The sequence below is a fragment of the Monodelphis domestica genome, chromosome 2 (assembly GCF_027887165.1).
Source record: "Monodelphis domestica isolate mMonDom1 chromosome 2, mMonDom1.pri, whole genome shotgun sequence".
Taxonomy (NCBI): domain Eukaryota; kingdom Metazoa; phylum Chordata; class Mammalia; order Didelphimorphia; family Didelphidae; genus Monodelphis; species Monodelphis domestica.
In genome coordinates this window covers 320,772,013-320,796,376 of record NC_077228.1, presented here as the reverse complement: position 1 = coordinate 320,796,376, position 24,364 = coordinate 320,772,013, and the positions used below count along the sequence as shown (strand labels likewise).

Here is a 24,364-nt window from a genome sequence, read left to right as displayed (position 1 = left end):
GTTTGTTTTCAAGGAGACTAAGTGGTGTCCACTAGTAGCCAGAAGAGCAATATAAGTTTATCTTTCCCCAAATACATAACACCTTACAGAAGTCTTTGTTATAAAGGCTTATTAAGTGTTTTTCTCTCCTTTTATTCCAAAGCTGCTTATATTTAGACCTCTGCAATTTTAGTTAATGAGTGTTATTAAGCAGTAAATATAGCTACTATTTATAAATGTGAACTGCCTTACCTAGGGAGAAGACATTTGCTATTTCAACATTGGTTTATTACTTGTACTGCTAATAAAAAAGAGCTAACAGTTTTCTCCCTACTAGTAAAGCTAAACTTAACAGATAAATAGGTAAATAGGAGACAGAAACCATTTGTTTATGACCCTTATGTTAAGTAAGAAGACAGTATTAAAGTGCAGAGGTGGTAGTAGAAATGTAATGTTGGGAGCAGATGCAAAGGAAGAAAGTAGTGTGGGGGTAAGGAGGGGAGAAAGAGAATGTGTATTGATAAGGGTTTGTACTGTGTTAATGCATCATGCTAGATTCTTGAAGCAGTGCAAATTGGAAGCCAACACATCCTTTTTACGCTCTTATTTTTGTTATTTTTTTCTAGTTCTACATAATAATTTTGGGGCAATTCGACTGGTATGACACTGAATAAATTAATTTAGGTAGAATTATCATTTTTATTATATTTGCTCATTCTCCCCATAAGAAATTAATATTTTTCTAATTGTTTAGATCTGACTTTATTTGTGTGAAAAGTGTTTGGTAATTGAGTTCATTTATTTCCTGGATTTATTTTGGCAGGTAGATTCTCAAGTATTTTATATTATCTGCTATTAATTTAAATGGAATTTCTCTTTCTATCTCTTGGTGCTGGGCTTTGTTGGTACTATATAGAAATGCTGGTGATTTATGTGGTTTTATATCCTGCAACTTTGCTAATATTGTTCACTATTTCAACTATTTTTAAAGTTGATTCACTAGGATTCTCTGAGTATATTATCACAGTCCTCTCCTTGCCATAAGACCCTTATTTAACACAGTTGCTTTAGCATTGCCTTATGTATTATTGTTGGCTTATGCAAAATACCATATAGAAAAAATGCCAAATATAGTTTTTCATATGGGAAGAGTCTAATTACTTGTCTCCTGATCTCATCCCCCAGTAATACTGAAATAATGGTCTTTCATTGACAAACTGGAAAAAACACTATATTGTCAAGTCAGGAGATCAGAGTTTTAATTTTGGGTCTGTTATTAACTAATTAAGTATTCAAATTATTTAATTTTTCTGTACCTCAATTTTCTAATATGCAAAATTAAAGGACTGAATCATATCTTTTGAGGTGATCTCTTTTAGATGGTAATTTTATGACTGTATATAGTAAATTAAGGGGAAGATTCAATGAGAAAAAAAGGCATTAAAAAAAGGTTAGGAAAAAGCAATTAAGAAAAAAAGATACTTGTAAAGTTACAATTATGTAAAACATTACCCTTATTTGCTCCATAATGCAATTTCCCCAATTACCTGACTGCTTGTCCTTTAAAGCTGTTTTGCACATTTCAATACGGGCAGAATGATAAGGAACATAACGATCCTGCAGGGATCCTACCAATACTACATTTTTGAAGTAATGAAGACCTGTGAAGATGAAGAATGGAGAAAGACATCAATCATTAAAAATGTACATGATTTCATAACATACAACTTTTAGAAAATAATAAATTTTGCAGACTTTTCTAATAAAAATGTTGTTCATACACATTTATTTTTTAAAAACCTTTACCTTCCACCTTAGAATCAATACTTTATATTGGATCCAAGGCAGAAGAGTGGCAAGGGCTAGGCAATGGAGGTTAAGTGACTTGTCCAGAGTAGGACACAGGTAGGAAAAGTCTGAGGTCACATTCGAAACCAAGATCACCCATCACCAAGCCTGGTTCTCAATCCAGTGAGTCACCTAGCTGCTACCTCACATATTTATTTTTTAAACAAAAGAAATTAAAATTTGAACCTGATAACTTGAATTACAAAGATTCAGTAAAATCTTTTTGCTGTAATGAATTCAACTACTACTTCATGTTCAGTTAACCTCCTTTTATTTACCCAGTGTTTAGACTTTGGAATATGAATACTAAGTATTTAATAGATGTTAAATACTTGTTGTTTCAGTTAATTTGACTCCACTTGGGGTTTTCTTGGCAAAGATATTGGAGTGGTTCACCATTTCCTTCTTTAGCTCATTTGATAGATGAAGAGCTGAAGCAAACAGGGTTAAGTGACTTGCCTATGGTCAAACACCAGCAAATGTCTGAGGTCAGTTTTGAACTCAGGAAGGTGAGTCTTCCTTGCTCCAGGCCTAATACTCTAAGCACTCTGCCACCTCGTTGCCCATTCAATAGATAGATATTCAAAATCAATAGCCAGGTGGGTAGCAGAAACAGTGATGTCAGCTAAATCACATCATGATCATAACTACCCTTACCCATGTATTTCTGTTTGGGCTCTAAGACAGACTGTTACAAAAATATTTGGGGCATATATTTGAAATATGCATTAAATAAAACATTTATATTGTGTTAAAGGAAGGAATTAAGTGAAGTTAGTAGGGTTGTGAAGAAAAGGAAATTATAGGAATTTAGGGTCAGGATTACTATCATGACTGTTAAATTTGTTGAAGAATTAATTGCTTTGACTGTTCCATCATGGTATGGTCTTATTTCATGCTAATACCCTATAATGGAGCAAAGTATTAAACTGCATGGTGACTGAATTATATGTAATTTACTTACACTTAAGTTGGAAACTATTCCCTATCCCCTCCAATTCTCCCAGTTCATATATTCAAATTCAAATATTCAAAACCCATATGTTCAGGCAAAGTGAGATTTTCTGAGTATTTTCCACATTGTTTAAGAAGGAAATAATCTCTAAAGGGTACTAAACTATTAACTAAAGATTAAAGCATAGTTGATAAGAAATAGAGAAAAATGATAAAAAATATTACATTTTTTTGTGTTAGTTATCCTTAAATACTCAATATATTTTGCTTACAGCCAGTGCCAGATCATGTTTCAAAACATGGGAACATGGGTATAGATCTGGAATAAACTCTCACAGGCCAGAATACAAATTTCTCATTTCTGCCTCTTGCTCAATAATTATGTGATCATCATTATTATTATTGCTACTGGAAAGGGCCAGGCAATATACTGATCTATATATTTAGCTCCACCTAATCTCTGTAATTGCTTATATCAAAGATGCTTTGGTCACCACTCCCTAGTGTTATGGATCTCCCCAGTAAAATGTAAGTTCCTTAAAGACAGGCTATATGAAGTTTGCTTTATCTAGATTTATCATCTAATCCAAAAATGCCACCTTCAAGTAACTTTCTTTCCTTTGCCCAGGAGTACAATGTTTGGCTCACAGACTTCTTATTCCAACTTCTACCTTCATATGCCTTCTACATACATGTAGATATCTCTATAAACATTCTAACTTCCAAATTCCTTGGACTCTTTGATTCTCGTGATTTGTTGTGCCACTCACCTCAGCTACACCTAGAATGGTAAAACTCTTGATCTCACCATCACCTACAAGTGTTCTACTTCCACTTATTCCAACTAACTCACCATCATCAAGGGGATCTCTAGTTCCTCCATCCCTAGTATTCTTCCAGGCTATCATCCGCACTCTAATTACTGCTTTCCTACGGTTTCAATCTTAATGTTATAAACCGACCAATGAATTCTACACTGTTTTCTAATTTTAGATCCTTGCCTACTTGCTGTTAATCTCACATCATTTTTGCCAAATTTCAACTTTAGATCATTTTCATCATCATGCTCTTCCTCCAATCCTACTGAAGTGCTAATGCACTGAGCTGGATGAAATTCTGCAACCAAGCTGACTGTATTGATTTGGAGCAATCCTTTTTCTTCACCTTGACTTTTTATCTTAATGGCTATAGAAGCTATTTCATACTCATTTCTCTTTGAAATTTCCACCACACCCCTCCCCATATCTTTGCAATTGAGGACCTAGCCTCATTGTTTGCTGAGACAGAACCTTTTGTTTCAAGCTCCCTCTTTACCCTTTTTCCTTGGACATAACTCCTTAATTCTCTCCTTTATCTTAGTTTATAATGAACATATACTTTCCCCTTGTAAAATCCTTACCTTCCTTCTTAGAATCACTATTGATTCTAAGGCAGTAAGGGCCAGGCAATGAGGATTAAGTGACTTTTCCAGGGTCACACAGCTAGGAAGTGTCTTGAGACCAGATTTGAGCATACATAGGCTTTTCTGTCTCTCAATCCACTGAGACACCTCACTGGCCCTGAACATATACTTTTGATCCCATCTTCTCTAATCTCCAGTAGATTGGCCTCACTATCATCACCACCACTTTCCATCTTCGGTTTCTACCTATTAGTTCCTTCCCTTCTACCTTTATTATCTTCTCAAATTTAACCTGTTACTATCCCTAAAGCTGCTATCCTATAGTTTTCTTCTCTTTTACAGCTAAAGTCCTAGAAAAGGGGGCAGCTGGGTGGCTCAGTGGATTGAGAGCCAGGTCCAGACATGGGAGGTCCTGGGTTCAAATCTGGATTCAGACACCTGCTAGCTGTGTGACCCTGGGCAAATCATTTATCCCCTCTCCCCCATCATCTAGCCCTTATGGCTCTTCTGCCTTAGAACTTGATTCTAAGACAGAAGGCAATGATAAATTACCAATGATTTCTCTTTTTTAATTAATTAATTTAGTCAATTTAGAACATTATTCCTTGGTTACAAGAATCATATTCCTTTCCTCCCTTCCCTCTCCCCACCCTTTCCCATAGCTAACACGCAATTCCACTGGGTATTGCAAGTGTCCTTGATCAAAACCTATTTCCATGTTGTAACCAATGATCTCTTAAACTGAAAAATCTGATAACTTTTCTCAGTTTTTATCTTTCCTCATTTGTCTGCAGTACCTGGTATGTTAAATTATCTTCTCCTTTTGGATCCTCTTGCCTTCTCTAGGTTTTCGTGACCTTGCTTCATTGGTTCTCCTGTCCAAGCTCTCATTCTCTGGTTCATCACAATATCATGCTTCTAGCTGTGGGTTGTGCCCTAAGGCTATGTCTTGGGTCTTCTTCTTTCTCAATAGTCTCTTAGTTAGGGACCTCATTAGTCTCAACTGGCTTATCATCATCTCAATGTTTTGATGACACCAAGATCTATCCATTCTTAGTCTTTTCTTAACTGTTGCACATCACCAGCTGCTGTTCAGGACATTTTAAACTGCTTGCCCCATGTAGATCTCAAATTCAACATGTCAAAAGAATTCATTATCTTTCCTTCAACATTCATGCCTTTCTCCAATTTTCCTACTATTTCTTTCTAAAGTCCTATCATCCTTCCAATCAACCTGTTTGCAAATTTAGTGTTATCCTCAACTCTTCACTCTCAACCTATATATCCAAGTAGCTGCTAAATCTTTTCATTTCTATCTCCATATCTCTTGCATTCATCACATTCTTTCTTCTTGAATGAACACCACACTAATTCAGGCCCTCACTACTTCTTGACTGAACTATTGCAATACCAACCATCTTGGATTTGTATAAACTTATATAATGTAGGAATGTAAGTTAGGGATAAGACTGGTTTCTAGCATTAGGAGTAAGAAGGGAAATTTGAGATAAGTCCCAGGAAAGGATTCTAGGTAAGAAAGGAATTGTGGGAGTCAAACTGAAAAGAACTGAACTTTACTTCCATTACAGCATGTACATGCTAGTTTCTTCCTGGTTCAAGTCTCTCTCCTGTTCAATCCATCCATCACACTCATCTGATATAAGATGAACTACTTAAAGTATAGATCTTATCATGTTACTCTCTTAACTCAATAGGTTCTAGTGGTTCCTTACTGTCTTTAGTATCAAATAAAAACCCCTTTGTTTGACTTTTAAAACTATTTACTATTTTTCTGTAATTATTCCCCTTCCTTCACTTTCCTGTCTAGGCTTTTTGTTCTTGCTATTCCTCACATACAATATTCAATCTCCTGTCCCATGAATTTGAATTGGCTGTCCACCATGCTTGGATACATTCCTTCCTCACCTCTGCCTCAGGCTCTTATTCTCTTATTTCTTTAAAAATTAAGCTTGAGTACAGCCTTCTACATGACTTTCCCCCTGATCCTCTCAGTTGTTAGTATATCTCTCTACTATTGGATTTTGTGTGTGTGTGTGTGTGTGTGTGCGCGCGCGCGTGCATGCTATCTCCACTGAAATAAAAACTCCTAGAGGGCAGTGGCTTTTTCATTTTTGTTTTTGTACCTTCAGTGCCCAGTACAGTACCTGCATAAAAGTAGATATTCAATGAATATTTGTTGGTTGATTGGAAGAGTTCCTTTCCCTGCCATTCTGGAGTGAGTCTATAGATTCAAAACCTTGTGATATTCTGACCTTGGGGACCTGATCACAAAGTATTTAGTGACCCATATCCCTGGCTCCCTTCATTCTTAATTCCCCAGTGTTTAGCAGTAATAAGCCATGGAAACTGATACAGGTGCTCTACATCAATGCTATGTATGCTCTATCATCTTAGAACCGTAAAGGACAAGGGGGTGGTTTCATCTGTAGTTTTGCTCTCCTTTCTAAGACTGATAAACTTAGAACTCTAGTTATCCTAATCTCTTTAATTAAATCACTAGAGACAAAAACCCTTTACTTCTTATACCTTCACAGAAGATTCCTTCTTGGGTATATACTGAATTATATGGCTTCAAAGATCCCTTTAAAGTACCATAAGATGCTATGAAGAAACCTCAGATGATTTCTGGTCCAAATCATACCTAAACAGGAATTCTCTTTACAAAATGTGTGACAAGTAGTAACAGAATCTACTTTTGTTTAACTTTTATTATTAATAGTAAACAGGAAGACTTTCCATCTTCACCTTAATTTAACAGACTGAAAGGTGTGGAGAACATAAGATTCTCTTGTGTTTATGTTCACTAATGTTGAAAAAAAAAAGCATTTGATTATAATTCAAAATGTATCTTTACAGGCTCTTCACCAACAAGATGTCTCCCCAAATAAATGATAAGATTATATAAGAATCTCTGAGCTAAAACCATCTCTGAGCTAAAACCATAGAGATGTATGCCACTGTCATAGAAGACGTCCTATGCAGAGTCTAAAATGCAGAGATTTCCTATGAATGGCATATTCTACAGAAGAATGCTGTTTTCCAAATGACTTTATACTAATTGTATTGAGCACCAAAAGTCCAGGACAAGGTTTCCTCAATGAAAATAGCTAAAAATTATCACCTAATAGTATACACAGAAAAATAAGCACAACCCAGATGAATGATGCCTATTTGTTAGAATACAAGTAATAGTCCACTGAGTTAACATAATTGATTATATTAAAGACAGGTACTTAATAGAGTCCATAATATGTATTATGGATTGGCATTAAATAGATAATGAAATGGGCTCAGAAATGAATGGGAAGAAAAAAAGAGCTGAGTTGTATTTGAGAAATTACATAGTATTTTCAATCATCTTAAACTGTACCTTGACAGAAATTCCATGATTTTTTAATCACAATATCCTTCTCATGATACTCTGTAGATGTAAATCATGGAAGTTTGGTTATAAGCAAAAGAATCAGAACTGCAGGTGGCTTAAAAGACAATGGAAAGAAAGGCGCATGGTAGTGTATGTAGACTGCAGTTTATTACCAAATTGTGTGTAATAAATGGCATAAGAGATATTACTAAGAAAATGATTGATTGAAAAAGGAAGCTGGTCAGGTCAAGAGAAAGTTAACAAATATTTACCTTGAATTCCCAACTAATGTCTGAGGGTGTTAAAAATGCCTCAGGTAAATCTCTTATGGAGAATTAATGGCAAGATTTCTAGAAAAGGACAAAGAAGTGAATATAGAGGGAGTATCTACATTAGTGAGATTATAGGACCATTTAAGTACTTAAGGTATACATATACATATATGCCCACATACTCATATTTATCTGTACATAAAATATGTATGGATATTCTGGGATTTCATATAATATCTATGGACATATTTAAAAATTACACTTTTCAATATTTAAATACAATGCTAAAAGACAACCATAATTACCTCTTTTAAAAATGATTTTACTGATATATGGCTGAAAATAAATTTGAAACTCAGGTCTTCCTGACTTGTACAGCACTTTATTAACTGTGGAATGTAGATGCTTCACTTTACATTGCCTAAATTGCCCTTTATATTCCTTTCTGTTGCCCTTCCAGATACCAATCCTTTATAACAACAAAAAATTAATTTTTAAGACAAAAATAATCAGCAAAATCAATCAATACATTAAAAAAAATCTGACAACATATACAACATTTCATACCTGTGAATCCATTCTCCTTCTTGCCTCCCCACCTCTGCAAAAGAAGTGGGGAAGGCATCTTAGATATCCTATTTGGAGGGTATATCTATGTAATTTTGAAACATTTATTTTTAATTGTTTTGTGATTATTCTCTCCCTTTAAATTGTTGTAGTCATTGTGTTTATTGTTTTCTTGGCTCTTTGCTTCACTTTGCATTGCTTCATGTTAAGTCTTTTCATGCTGTTCTGCATTCATCATATTTTTCATTTCTTACAGCACAGTAGTAGTTCATTACATTCATATGTCAGTGCTTTTTAGCCATTTCCCCAACTGACAATTACTCTGTTGTCAGGTCCTTGTGATCATAAAAAGCGCTGCTGTATTTTGGTAGATATGAGGCCTTCCTTTTAATTAAGGGAGGATATATCTAACACTGAAATATCTAGAAGGTCGAAGGCTTTGGATAGCTTTGCCATTTTATTTGCATAATCCCAAACCATTTCCCACACAATGGTTATACTAATTCTTATCCCCTGTAAAATGAATCAGTGCTCTTATCTTTCTACAGCCTATTCAACACATATTGTTCCTATCTTTTGTCTTTGTCAATTTGCTTGTATGTACTAAAACCTTAAGTTGTTTCAATTTTAAGTTCTCTAATTAATGATTTAGAACAATCTGATAAAATAGTTAATAATTTACAGTTCTTTCCAGAACTATATAACTACATAGGATGTGGGCATTTATCTATTAGGTAATAGTCAACCTTAGTTCTTAAAAACTTTTCTTTGAATTGTTGAACCCTAATCTTTGTAGCTAGGTTCCTCAGGGGATAAAGCAGAGGCCTGCAATCAAAAAACCTAATCTGGTCTTAGAAACTTATTAGCTGTCTGACCCATGGCAAATCACTTAAACTCTGTTTGCCAATAGAGAAGGAATTGGCAACCTACTTTAGTATCTCTGCCAAGAAAACCCCACAGACAGAACTGTTGTGCTTATGGTCTGGTTGACAAAGAGTCAGACATGACTGATGGACAATAACAATCTTTGTTATGGCTATGTTAACCTTCATCTTTAATGTTTATTCTTGAACAACAACAAAATGTTTTCCTAGTCCATGGCTCTGGGTTTCTTCCTCAGTTTTAAAATAAGTTGAACATGGTGTCAACTGGAGTGCTCATACTGAAGATGGTTAAGTCATTATGCTTATGTGAATAGCATTCCAAAGAAAATAAAAGTTAACTTTTTAATATTATAAAACATTTTAGTTTCTATTAGACTGACAAAAATAACTTCAGTTCTTCTAATTTTTCTATATTCTTTCAAAACCATAAGTATATAACAATATAAGATGTTTGTAAATCAAAAGTGACATCTTTTCCTGAAAAGCTTTGTGGTATGTAACTTATGGCTACATTTGGTAATAAATAAATAAAATTATTTTGTGCTATAGCAGCACAATAGAATTCCTTAATCATTATACTTAGTCAGATCTCTGCAGCTGGAAAACAGATTCTCAGTTGTTTGTTTTAGGAATTCTTAAAATAGTGACCACCTATTTGTGAAACTCTTAACAATTAGATTCTTAGCTAGTAGTTCATTTTGCTTTAGTATTAGACTTTTACCTGAAATAATAGTTATTTCCCTTAGAGCACAACTAGCTTTCATTACAAGTCAATAGAGAACAGAATCTGTTCACTGGAAATTTACATGCTTTAAGTGTAGCCAACATAATTCTGCTCTCAGCCAGAATAATAACCATTGAGGCTTAAATATCTCAAATACTGGTAGCAATTGATTTTTAAAATTAAAAGACCAAGAAGATAGGATCTTGAAAGCACTTCAGTATCATGATGGACTATTTCAGACAGACCATCATTTCCCCATAGGACCTTAGGTGGTCTGTTTGAATCTTTCATTATTCATTATACATATATATTAAAAACCTGTAATGTGAAGGAATTGTGCTAGATGCAATGAGTGATACAAGGAAGAGAAAGATCAACTTATTATTTAATACCACACTATACATTCCTTGACAACAATCACTTACTGAATAACTATTATGTAGAAAGCATTATGGATGGTTCTGAGGGGAAATAAAAAAGTCATTATGTTATTTCTAACATCATGGAGTTAATAATATGACGAAGATAAGACACACACATATATATATCTATATTTAGTAATTTAAAATGTAGTTACTATAGAGAATACTCATAAAAAATACATTTCAAAGAAAATAATGGAAAGTGCAGTTAAGAGGCATAAAAATACTAGAAGAATTTTTGAAGACAGAAAATTTACTTCTGTTTAAGGAGCTGGTTTCTCTCATGCATCCTCTACTATTCTTGTTTTTATCTTCCTGTCCTGTTCTTTTTCCTGGTTTATGATACTGGAATTCTTAATAAGTATATTTTATGAAAGGGAGTTTCATTGAATTACAGAACTTTTATTAGAGTTGGTAAAGAAACTAGAGATCATATAGTCTAATTATCTAATTTTACAGATAAGAAGCAGGCCCCAAAACATTAAATGACTTATCCAAAGTCATAAAACTGGTTTATTTTTTCCTATCCAACTTCCTAGTCTTAAAATAAAAACAAAACACCAATTTTGTTTTTTGGTATTAACTAAAGTACCATCTTTTATAATAACAAAAATTGATCAAAATCTTCTGATATACTATGACAATCTGAATTATTTCTTATCCAATCTAGCATCTGAAAAAATTTTTTTTTACCAATTATATATAATAACAAATTTCCACATAAGTTTCCCTAAACTATACGACCGAATTTGTTTCCCTTCCTCCTTTCCCTTCCCCCCACCCAGAGCTGCCAAGCAATCGGATCTGGGTTATATATGTCATATCATTGCATTTCTTTAACAAGATGAAAGCATATCAGTCATCTGAAAACAATATTCTGCTTTGGCCTGATTTTGCCCTCAAGAGCAAGTAGGTGGATCAGTGCACTGAGAGGCCTAGAGACAGGAGGTCCTGAGTTCAAATTGGCCTCAGACACTACCTAATTGTGCAAGTCATTTACGTCCAATTGCCTAGGCCTTACCCATTCTTCTGCCTTGGAACTAATACCTAGTATCAATTTCAAGGCAGAAGGTAAGGATTTTTTAAAAGGACATATTGAGTCTATTTTCTAAACAAAACCTTTCCCAATCACTCCAGCTAATAGTACATTTCCCCTTCTAAAACTACCCTTTATTTATTTTTTTCCATATTTCCACATGTACCTGATGTCTCTATTAGAACATAAGATCTTTAGCAGCAGGGACTGCTTTTACTTTTGCCTTTGTAATTCCAATGATTAGCACAGTACTGAACACACAGTTGGTAAAAAATGCATGATTTCTGTTGTGCTCTATAATGGTCATCACTTACATCATTACAAGGCCCTGTATATATAGCTCTCCTGGTTCTACTTTCCCCACTCTGAATCAGTTCCTATAAGTCTCTGAATTTTCCTATATTCATGATGTTTTGGTTTCTTTTGAAGCAAAGCTTGAATTTTCTCTCATTTGCTTAAAACACCATCTTTTTTTCCATTGTCAATTAAAGTCTACCTTTGTGAGATGTTATTTTAGAGGTACAGATTGATCATTGTTTTTGTAGTATATGATATTCTAATTTTTTCTTTGATATTTCATTAAAAAGGAGTAGTCTTGTGTGACCTGGCCTTATTCTGGTTACCATGTTAAGGACAAACTTTTTTGCTGGTATGCTTTGTTATCTGACAAAAGGATTTTAAGTTTGACCACAATATTTCTCAGTGAGTCTAAATTGGGGGCTTTCTGCTGGTGGTTTGTAATGTCTCTCAATTTTTCCTTTACCTGTCAGTCAACATGCATATATTAAATCCTTACTGCATGCCATAAACTATCCTAAGTCTAGAAATACAAATATAGTAACAAATGACAATAATCCTTGCCCTCAAGGAGCTTTAATGAGAACTTTAATGAGAAGACAACATATAAAAGGAAGCGAAAAGAGGGCTCGGGTGGGGGGATGAGGTTGGAGTGGGGAAAGATGGGAAAAAGAAGATGCTCACATGGAGTACCTGGAATTGACCTACCAAGGTGTGGAGATGGGATAGAATGAAGTTTCAAGGTGAGAAGGCTGTTCCCTATATTGTGGAGAAAGAACTTTAGAGTCAGTAGTAAAATAGAAAGAAATGTTACTTCTAGGAAATTTTCCTGAAGTGTGGTACTGAGGAAAAATTCTAATTCTTATCTTTTTGCACTTGATCTTCAAACCCAATATCCTTGGCTTATAAGGATCTCATGTGTTTTTCTAGTTTTCTTGTTTTAATTTCTTCAAATATCTGCATTTCTGGATTTCAATTCTGCCATTCTTCTTTTTTGGAAATCTGCTAAGAGTTTATCAATTGTCTAAAATTTCTTTATTTCTTCTTTTAATTCTGTTATTGCTCTTCAGAATTTTTCTGGAAGTTTTCCTAATTGCTTCATTTTAATTTGGGGAGGGGGCATCACATAGCATTTACTTTCTTCTTCCTAAGCAATCTTCAATAAGATTTTCTTCCATCCATAGTACTTATTTATTATATTGGCTTCTTTCCCAGTAATTTTTTCTTCATCATTCCCTCTGCTTGTTTTTATATGATATATCCCTTTCCTCCTATACTAAACATTGTTGGAACCAGGACTGATTGGCATCCTCCCTCATTATTGGACTTCTGTTCTGTCTAGGTCTCTTGAATTTTACAAGTTCTGTGACCTCATCTGCTACTTGGTGGGGACATCTGGCTGTATAATTGCCCAAGGAAGACTCAGGCATCTTTAGCTGGGTATAATACCCTTCACTTGATGTCCACTGTTAGGAGCTTCTATACATGAAGTTCCCTACACCAATGAAAGTGTAGGTCTGGATCAAAAAATGAATGTAGATGTTATTACATAAATGAAATACAAATTCATTCAAAAGTAACACTAAATTTACTGAAACTTTTTTGGCCAAAATAGATATGAAAGTAAATGGAAAATACAAGGTATGGGGAAAACAAAAACAACAACAAAAAACGATTTTGTAGATAATACTGAATAAAAGGTTTGCTCTCTTTTCATAGAGCCCTTCCTTAGAGTATGATTAATTTAGTCTATATTTTTAATGTACTCAATCTGTTAATTTGTAATTCATCTCAGAAGCTCAAATAGAAATCTTTATTTAGGAGGAAAAATGATAGGGAAATTTTGCTTTTTCTAGAGGGGTATTCCAGCCTGTACCAGAGATATGAGACTGGTTGCTCTAAAGACTCAAATGTAGGGAATTCCAGACTTTATGGCTTTTAGGAGAATAATGGACAATAAAGCAAAATTAACATGCATCACAATAGGAATCTATGAATTTAAAAAATGGACGATAGAGGATAAAAATAAAAGTCAAAGAAGAAAAAGACTACATGCATACTTATTTTGAAATATTTTTCTTTTCCACTGATCTAAAATACTGTAGTACTGTATAATTTATGGCCAATAAAATGAACTGAATTTAACGTTTTGCTATTAAGTACTTTAGGGCAGTTATGCAGCATCTTCCTAAGTTTAAATCTTTCCCTAGATACTTACTAGCTGTGTAACCCAGGGCAAGTGACCTCAGTTCCTCATCTATAATATGAGCTGGAGAAGGAAATGTCAAACCACTCCATCTTTGCTAAGAAAACCCCAAATTGAAACACAAAGAGTTGGATACAAATTAAATGAATGACTTTTAAGAGCCTAGAACACAGTAGTTACTTAATAAATTCTTGCAGACATAATAATACTAGTCACTATTGGAAAATTTGGAGAAGGACTGGTGTACTAATTCACTGTTGGAACATTAGTACATTTACCACTAGTAAATCAGTACAATCACCATTCTGGAAAGCACTTTGAAATTATGTAAATGAAATAGAACAGATATCCATACCCTTTAGTCCAAAGAGTAGTAGCCATATCCCTCAAAGAGGTGGCTGATTAAAAAAAATTTTATATTATTGATGTTTGTAGCAGCTCTTTTTTATAGTGGCAAACATATGGCAACAAAGTAGTTGTCCACTGATTAGGTAAAAGACTAAAAAACAGTATATGAATGTAATGGAATATAACAACTACTGTTAGAAATGAAAATATGATGAATATAGAGAACCATGGAAAGATTTATGTGAACTGAAGCAAAGAAGTAAAGAGAGCCAAGAAAACTATACACAATGACTAAAACAATACAAAGGAAAAGAATAATAGTCACAAAACAAATGAAAATGAATATTGCAAAATACCAAGGGAGATACATGGGAAGACACTTCTCCCACTGTTTAAGATTCACTAGTGTGGAACACTGACTATATATTTTTCTATATACTGACTAGTTTTGATTTCTTTTTTCTTCTTTTTGAAAAAAAAATCTTTTGTTGTATAGGCAAAGGGAAGAGATGCAAAGGAAAATTTAAGGTTAAAAACAAAACATCAATAAATATTTATTTTAAAAAGTTTTATGTAGTGTAATGTGTGTATGATATATACCATATAAGCACATTGTGTGTAAATAGTCTATGGAAATGCTATACCAGTATATGGCTAAATATAATTGAGGTAGTTAAGAGGTGCAGGAATTAATGTGCTTGATCTGGAGCCAGGAATACATTCATTCAAATCCAGTCTTAAATGGATTTACTATATGTGTGACCCTGGGCAAGCCATTTAACCTTTGCTGCCTCAGTTTTTTCATCTATAAAATAGTACCTATCTCCCAGGGTTATCTGAGTATAAAATCAGATAATATTTATAAAGAAATTTGTAAACATGAAATTGCTATATTTGTTATTATTATTATTAGTAGCAGCAGTAGCAGAAGCAGCAGCAGCGATGGTAGTAAAAGTAAACAAACATGGTATTTCTTTGGGATTTCTAGTTGCTTAAGCCTTAAAAAAATCCCTGGTATTTGCAATATAATTCAAGAAGCAGACTCTATTTGTATCTTGACATGAAACAAGGAAAGTAGCATGATCCAGAGGAACAAGCTCCTCTGCAACTTGCTTCCAAATCTCAAACTGACAGAACTGTGGTATGAAAAGTTCCCATTACTAACTGCAATAAAAAGCATCTTATAATCATCACTTTATTTCTTGAATATTTTGGGGTGTTTATAGCTATCTGACACTAAAAATATTTGATAAAAGCTGATGATAACTAACTGCCTCTACTACTGTTTCTCAATATTTGGTTCAATATAATACAGCTTTTCCATGGTCAACAGTAGTACTGCTTTGATGATCTGGTTTCAAATAGGTTTATTAAATGAAAACTACCGTATCACAAATATCACCAGTCCCTATCAATTTAAGAGTCAATTTTTATAATTAAAACACTGTTTTGGTATAGGCGATCTTTGATTTATGGTGATTCAACTTCTAGTGCTCAGCCATAAATTACACCCATGCTATCAACTTACAGTACTTACAGCAGGCAGGTAGCACACAAATTCACTTATATCAATCTGCTTCCTGATGCATGCCACGTAAGGCTCTCCTTGGCCCCCAGTCTCTCTCCCTGCCCTGCAGAGCCTCTCTCCCTGGGGGTCTCTTGGGTCCCAGCCAGCACCAGCACAGCCCCTCCCTGGGGGTTCTTGGGCTGTTGCTCAAGTGGAGGGAGGGAGGGGGCAAAGCAGGGATAAAAGGGAAGAGGGAAGGAGACAGAAAAAGGTATCAGACCAAAGGAGAGTGTCTTGTGAGTATAAAATATATGATATGTGGAGCTGGCAAACTGTCTCTGAAGGTAATTACAAAAAGAATGTCAAAAACATGAGGCTCAGTTACACTACTTAAACAATTACAAGGCTTCCTAATAGGTAACTTGAAAGGATCCTCATCTGTAGTCATACATTTTAGTATGTTTTAGTTTCACTACTGTATATGTACACATGGTATTCAACAAACCTTTTAAATCATTGATAAAAGGGGAAAAAAAACCCTAATTCAAATTGATCATTTCCTAAATAAATTCTCATATCTAACATCAAAATTGAAGTGGCTATAAATTGGTATGTCTATTTTCCCTTCTCTGAAACTCTTTGAAACTTTAGAGTGAGATACTAGAGGAGGTATAAAGCTGGACTTTGGAATGAATCAAAGTATGACAAGTTTCTGACCTGAATATCATCTAATCCTTCAGAGTAAGATGAGTAAAGTGGTAAGCAGATGAAGGATGGTAGCAGAGGATTAAGAGAGTCTGCGTAATTGCAGAAACACAATTGAAAAGAATAATTGCAGTTTCTGGCTTGGGTGATATGACGCTTGAAAATACAACTTTATTTAAAAAATTAATCAGTTCTCTGGAGTTTATCATGCTGACATTTAAATTGATTCCACAAAAATGATGAAATAAAGTAGATTCAAATTCAAGACTAATGATGAAAAAGCAGCAACTTTTAACACTGCTTTAGAGCAGTTATGTATCCCCTCTAAAAGGATCATGACAGAAACTTAAAAAAAAAAATCTGTAGTCAATGAAATGTAGTATAAAGTGCACTGGACCAGGATTCAAGAGACCAGAGATAAGTCACTTAACCTCTCTGAAGCTCCATTTCTTATGGGGATACCACCAGTGTCCCTGACCACCTTATATACTCAAAGGGTTGTTTTACCTAAAATTAACTTTAGAAATTACCCAATATAACACATTCATTTTGCAGATATGAGAATTACATGAGATTATGCAGAGTATAGTGTTTTATGAGCTATAAAGCACTATTCAAAGGTAAAGCATTCACTGCTAAAGAAATTATACTAATCTGATGTGATTCTTTTTAAGGCCATCAGTCCACATTATAACTATAACTCACCCATAAACAACCTCTCTTGTAAGTATATTTGTAAGAAATGTACATGAGCATAGATTTCGGAAAATTACTTTATACTTGCCTGTTTTCTTACTGAGCTTGTACAAGAAAGTCTGCCTGGGGTCTGAATGGTCTCGACATGTCAGCTGTAATAAAGAACCTGACTTTTTCCACTTTTGCATAAACCAGAGACCTGGAGAGTTATGAATAACACATTAGTATAAGTCTAAACATACTACAGTTTAAAAAAAATCCTAAAAATTGCTCATCTTTCCATTAACACATAGGAAAATTTAACATTCTTACCTTTAAATAGCCACTAAAAAATAAGCCCATCAAAAAAATTGGATTAATTAGGCTAACAGGCTGATGGAAGACCAGTTCATTATGCTAGCTAGATAAATAATGTGGCAGGAAGAAAAAAGTACTGAGAAGTTGTTGTTCAGGAACTACCTGCTTATTAGCCAGAGAGAGAAATAAAGAAAAACAGATCTTAAACACACTGGAAAATGAAAGTGTGGATAATGATTTCAGTCTACAGATGATTAGAGTCAAAACATTTATTTCAGATGAGCAAGTAGTCAATTTTCAGATTACCAGATAGCTTTTAGATATTTTGTACCCTACATTTATGCTAATTTTTAGATATCATTACTTCTCCATATCTGTATAACATCTTTCTTTTAATAGATCTTCAATTACTTACTTGCTGGTTTTCAGATTGTAGAAATTTACTGCCCTTTATTCTTTTGCCAGTGTTTATTACATTAGTCATCAGAGTTTTTAAGTTCTCTGCTCGTAAATTTTAAGAAAAAGAGATAAAACTCAAAACAACTAACTTTATATCCATTAAGAATTATTGGGAAAAGGATTGAAGAAACTCAAAATATTGAGTCCTCCCATGAATTATATTTTAGATTAAGTAGATTTTACTTTTACTATTCTTCTTCACTAGAAAAACCTTGAGTTAGTTCTGTAAATATGTTGATTGCCACCAATTTTTTTAAGTGAGTGAAAGAAAATGGCATGATTTGCATATGAAAGACAAGAAAGCGAAACAATTTTATCCATAAAGATTAAATCTAAGAAACAGAATATGAAAGAAAAATCTTTTCTCTCTAAAGATTCTCTCATCCTAATTTTACCTAGAAACTATTTTAAAAGAATCCTGGATTACAATTTTCATACTAGTCTTACCTTCAAAAAATGAAGAATCTCTTATCTTAACATTTGAATGACAAAATATTTTATGGTAGAACTTTTATACCATGAAAAAGAAAAATAGAATTGTGTGATCTTAGCTAAATGCATTTATTTTTTCTATAATACACTATTTTAAAGAAAATAGTTAGGAGAGGCAGTATAATATAATAAAAAGAGTTAAATATGAATTTTTGCCAGTTACTAAATGAATGTAAAAATATCATTTTTCTCAAATAATTTTACTGGTTTATTACATATAATTTTGTGGGGTACAAAGCAGTAAAACAGAAAACAAGCTAGTTTGTCTTGTTCAGGTTACATATGAGAATAATAAATTCTCATTTATCAACATATGAACATTAAAAAGATCTAATTCTATTTATCTCTTTAATCAAAACTTTTAAAAAATTCAGAATGACAACATTTTTACCTGTATTCACAAGAGCACTGCTATTGTAGAGGGTACCAAGGTGTGGTCCAGACAGAGAAAGAAAGGTATGAAGTTTGTTGAGGTAATATTTAAATCTAGGTCTCGTAAGCACTGAACGTATTATTAAGTTGCCCAAGGAATGTCCAATAAAGCTTTAAGAAAAAAAAAATTATATTGTCTTCAAATGTATTAGTTAAAAAATAAAACAATATACTAAAATATAAAGAAAAGACAAATGAAAGTAAGAATGAAAAGATTTCTAATTTTAGTCCAATTCTGTTATTTCACAGATATAGAGACTGAGACCTTTAAGGATTAAAAGACTTGCCTGATGCTACAGAGTTCTTGCTATTTACTAATACCAGCAAGTAATGCTACTTGGAATTGATGTAGACTTCAACATCACTTTCTGAACAATTCAAAATTTAAATTATTTTGCTATATGTGTTCTAAGGAGGCTCTGTGAAGAGATGCTATTTTTAACCAAATGCTGTAATTGCTGAGAAAATGTTTTAAAAAGAAAACTAAACTGAATAATTTTTCCCAACAGATGAAAAAACCAAAACAAAATGGAGCTAAGATTACTGAGGAATTATTAGATCAGAATTTTACCTACATAATAGCCAGTATAGTAAAGAGTTACTGGTATTTGAATGTGTAATATGAAAATGCTTTCTTTCTATTCTTTACCAATAATTAAAATATGTAAAGACTGTGGAGTTGTTAAACTACCAATATGGTTTATAAAACACAAGTAAAATAAATAGTGTCTACAATAATAGAAGTTATAGCATTTTGTTTCAGTATGTTTTAAATAATAGTTTAGTGATTCACATTAAAAAATATATTATATATATAATACCTACTTAGTAAAATTTGATAAAATTCAGGAGAGCTCTTAATTGGGGCATTTACTTTCTATTGAAGAAAAAATATAATTTGGAGACCTCCCTCGAGGCAAGTAGAAGGGAATCAATGAGAACTTGTTAATATAAGTTTATTAAATTGGTCATGGTTACCTCCTAAAATGAAGAATTTTTTATTTTAAATAAATTATAAAATATTTTACGGTGGAATTAGAACTTTTGTACTATAAAAAAGAATGATAATTCTGTCATCCTACCTGAATACATTTATTTTTTTTACGGTACATTATTTTAATATTTAGAAAAGGCAGTGCAACGTAACAAAAAGGGTTACATATGAATATTGCCAAATACCAAGTGATTATAAAAATGTTGCTTTTCTCAAATAATTTTATTGGTTTACTATATATAATTTTGGGGAGCACAAAGGGGTAGAACAAGAAAACTAATATGAACACATAAGCATTAATTTTGAAGTAGTATATGAGAAGTATGATTAAAAAAAGAAACCCCCTTTTTTAGAGAATCTAACTTTCTTGAGGACAAAAGTATGGATGCATAAAATATTTATGCAGGGAAGTCTGTCACATGCTCCTGATGATGCATTTTCTATTGAAAGCATTACTTAGCATTTGAAAGATGTTACAGTGACAATGTCCCATGTCAGAAGCTCTCTTTACTAGAAGTTATTGCCATAGAAATTTTGCTTTTCTTTGAACTCTTGTTAACAGATTAACTAGCAGAACATAAAGAATTTAAGAAGCTATAACATAGTTAGCACTCAACCTAAGCCACATAGTTCCTAATTTTTTGTGGACAAGAGTTTCTTTACTTGCTTAAAGCCCTGGAATTCATAGTCCTTCAACAGAAGCTATGTACTTCTGGAGTAGCATAAAGGCAGCAGAGCCAGGAAGCAGGTTCCAGATACAATCCTCTCTAAAAATATGCCAATGCTTCAGGAAAAAGGGATAGCTATGACTCTGAGAACCAGGTTCGAGTAAGAGCAAATAAAATTGACTGTTGAATCCCTAACATGACTTGAGAGTAGATGGATATTATGGATATTAATGAAACTAAAGTACCAGTCATATTTTACTTAGAAAGTATCTTTTTGTATTCAATTAATATCTTTTTTTGTGAATTTATGAGGCTTCAAGTAAAATAAAGTAGCAAAGGTTTTCCTCAGGAGAATTACTCAGAAGAAACATGTTCTGCAGTCTTCCTTGCTCTTTATTCCATGTTAATAGCATTTAAGTGCTGATAAAAAATACCAGGATACATAAAGCAGAGCCGGCTCTTCTTGAAGGGATACCCTTACTCATCCTGTCCTATCAATTGTCAAGTCTTGCTTTTCCTACATTGACAGCATGTCCTGTATCTGTCTCTTTATCTCCATTCACAGGGGCACCATCTTAGTTCACCCTTAAATTAGCTCTTGCTTCAGACACTGCAATATTTTTCTACTTGGTCCCTCTTCTCACAATTCTCTTGAATCCATGTTTCATTGAGCTACCAAACTGAAGTTCTTAACACACTGGCCTGTTCATTTCACTCCTCCACTTTTATAATTAAGAATTTTCAGTGGCTCCTTATTACCTCCAGTACAAAACAAATACCTCCAATATTTAAAGCCTTTAGAACTGGCTCTGACCTGTCTTTTCAATCTTATTTCACATCATTCTCTCTAGTGCATTCTATATTCTAGCCAAACTGGTTTATTCATTATTCCTTGATACATGGTATTCCACATTTGTTCCTTCATATACTCTCCCCCATCGCCTTAAGTCTAGTATTTTCTCTCTCTCTTCTATATGTCTTAAAATTCTTATATCTCTTCAGGTCTCAGCTGAAGTCCTAAATGAATAAGGTCTTTCCTCAGTCATTCCACTTATTAGTGCACTCGCACAAATACTTTTGTATGTATTTATATCACCATTTGGAGAAGGCCTTTCCCAGCTTCCTCAGCAGCTAATGTCTTTCCATTTGGGGTAGTTATCTCCCCTTTCGTGAGATCTTTAGGGTTGGCAGGGGCTATTTAAAAAACAAAACTTTATACCACAGTGCACAGAACCTGGTGCCTGCCATATAGGAAGTATATAATCATATAATATTTATTGTGTGTGTGTGTATATATATATATATATATATATATATATATATATATATATATATATATATATATCTGCCATCCTGCACACTCCCTCCCAATCCCCAGCACTAAGGTATAACATAAGCTCCTTAGGATAGAGTTTTGAGTTTTGATCTTTGTATCTCTAGCACAATGTCTTGCACACAGTGAGTGAGCTTACTGAGCTGAACTGAATTAAATTAGCTGGGGCAGAAACAATTAGCTTGTCCTTTATTCATGTCTTTTCTGAGGCAGGAAGATTTATCTTTTTGCTAACACACTGAAGAATTTTAAGCCCACTGTGGCAAGTGGTAGTCATGGAAACTGGATGCTCTAATCTTTCTCTTTCCCGCCCTGGTTTCTTTTATTTGTATGTACTTGTTACTGAACTGCTTTTATGGCATTTTATCTACTCTCAAACAGTTTTGTTTCTGTTTCTAAAGAGTTTCTTTTATGTTATAGTTAAGCACAAATATACCATGAAATCAGTTCATTTTTATGTAATTTGTACAATATTAAACAAGTAGGCACAATATTAGTTACCTGATTTTTGAAATTGTTAAACTATAAATCTGAATATACTGTATTATCTCATCAAGAAGGCGATCAGTCATGCTATCGAAATCTGCAAAGGTATCATTCTAAAGAAAAGCAAAATGCACAAATTAGTTATATTGCAACTTTAAATGTACAGCAACTTCTAGTTCATTTTAAAATACGTGTTAAAATCTCTCTATAGTCCACTAATGAATTTATATTATGGTCTAATTAGTAAAAAGATTGACTTTTGGTCAAAACATACCATGCAATTAAAAGACTGAGGGCTGAAAGTGCCTTCAGAGATTATCCTGTTCAACCTTTCATTTTATAACTGAAGAAACTGAAGACCAAAAAAGTGAAGACTTCTCTAACATCACAAAGATAATAAGCAGCAAAGCCAGGATTTGAAATCTGTATTTTGTTGTTGTGGTTGTTGTTTGGTATCTTTTAAACATACTAATTCCATTTCCAGGGAGAAAAAAGCAAAAAATTTTTTTGTGGGGAAGTATAAAGATTAAAATTAATATATAATAACCAAGTTTTATATTTTTAAAGTTTAGTAATAATAACTGGAGTCAAAAGGGACCTAACTAACTTAAGCCATGGTCTCGATCAAGCAGAGGGAAAGAGGGAGGAGTCCTTGAAAGTTATACAAATGTGACCCCGCAACATGAAGAGAGGAGAGGAATTCTGGGAAATTCTGGAGGAATTCTGGGAAATACTGAAGGACTTCTGGGGGATGAAGTCCAAGTGTAGAAAATTTCCACTTAAGTTTCCCACTTGAAGTAAATTGAAAAATGTTTAGCATAAGAAGTTATAGTTGCAAGTTTAACTAACTAATAGGTTCCATCTAAACACCTAAATTCAGAAAAATTAAGCAGAATCTACTTAAGAGATTTTTTTGATATGTAAAGGGATTAATGAACTAGCAAATTAAAAGAAAATTTGCTTCATATTATTTTATGAAATTTAGGAAAAAGTTTTCAAATATCTAGAAATGAGATTATAAAAGAAACACTTTTAATATGGCTTCCTATGAAATAGCCACATCATACCTGATTTCTCTCAGACATAAGAAAATCTATTCGTCCTCCAGGCAGTCCAAGTTCAATATATGTTTTAACTAACCTAAGGTCTGCACTGTTACCTAGAAACAGAAAAATTCATATTTAAAGAAACAGTACAAGTATAAAATTACAGTATCCCTGTATTTTTCTAATTTGTGTGCAATTTTATGGCCTGTATTGATGTTAGTGAGCAGTTTTTTGAAATTTCCTTAACTTTTAATGCTTCAAAATCGACGGCAAGAGTCTAGACAATGCCTATCAATAGTAAACAAGCTAGTAGATTTGAGCTATAATATAATGGCAACATTCTCAATTTAATAGTATATTTCTTTAGCTCTTCTGGCTGTTTTTGTTAGGGCTGGCACATAATACATCAAAATTATGCTTTGTAGCTATCAACGGTTACTCTTCATAATACACACTGGAGCTAGTCTTAGCTATGCCACTCTTGAAATGAAGTAGTGATGATTGGGTGACAAATTGGGTGACAAAGTGATGACACTTTGAGTCAGGAAGATCTGAATATGAATTCTGTCTCAGACACTAGACATGTGATATCGAGCAAGTCCTTTAACCTTACAGCCTCAGTTTCTCTATATGTAAAATGAGGATAATAATTGTACCTACATCACTGAGTTGTTGTGAGGAAAAAATAAGAAGTACATGTAAAGCACTTTATCAACCTTAAAGTGTTATATAATGTAAGCTATAATTATTCTTTCCAAAAGAAATGAAAAATAAAGACCTAAAGATTCTAGGATATATTAGTTAAAAACACTCATCTGTCAAAATACATACTACACAAAAATATTTATAGCTGTGCTCTTTGTAGTGGCAAAAAAATGGAAAATGAGGGGGTAACCATCTATTGGGGAATGGTTGAACAAATCAT

At 33.4% G+C, this 24,364-nt stretch overlaps 1 protein-coding gene across 11 annotated transcripts in view; it reads right to left on the bottom strand.

Moving 5' to 3' along the window:
* The window catches only part of FAM135A (family with sequence similarity 135 member A), a 115,946-nt gene that overhangs the window by 2,087 nt on the left and 89,495 nt on the right, over positions 1–24,364 (bottom strand). For all 11 annotated transcript variants that reach the window (XM_007484171.3, XM_056818449.1, XM_056818447.1 and 8 more), the window contains 5 exons: positions 23,461–23,552; positions 22,409–22,506; positions 18,872–19,023; positions 17,321–17,431; positions 1,527–1,640 (listed from right to left, as the gene is read on the bottom strand). In XM_007484171.3, coding sequence (XP_007484233.2) covers positions 1,527–1,640; positions 17,321–17,431; positions 18,872–19,023; positions 22,409–22,506; positions 23,461–23,552 — 567 coding nt within the window. The remainder of the gene's footprint in view (positions 1–1,526; positions 1,641–17,320; positions 17,432–18,871; positions 19,024–22,408; positions 22,507–23,460; positions 23,553–24,364) is intronic.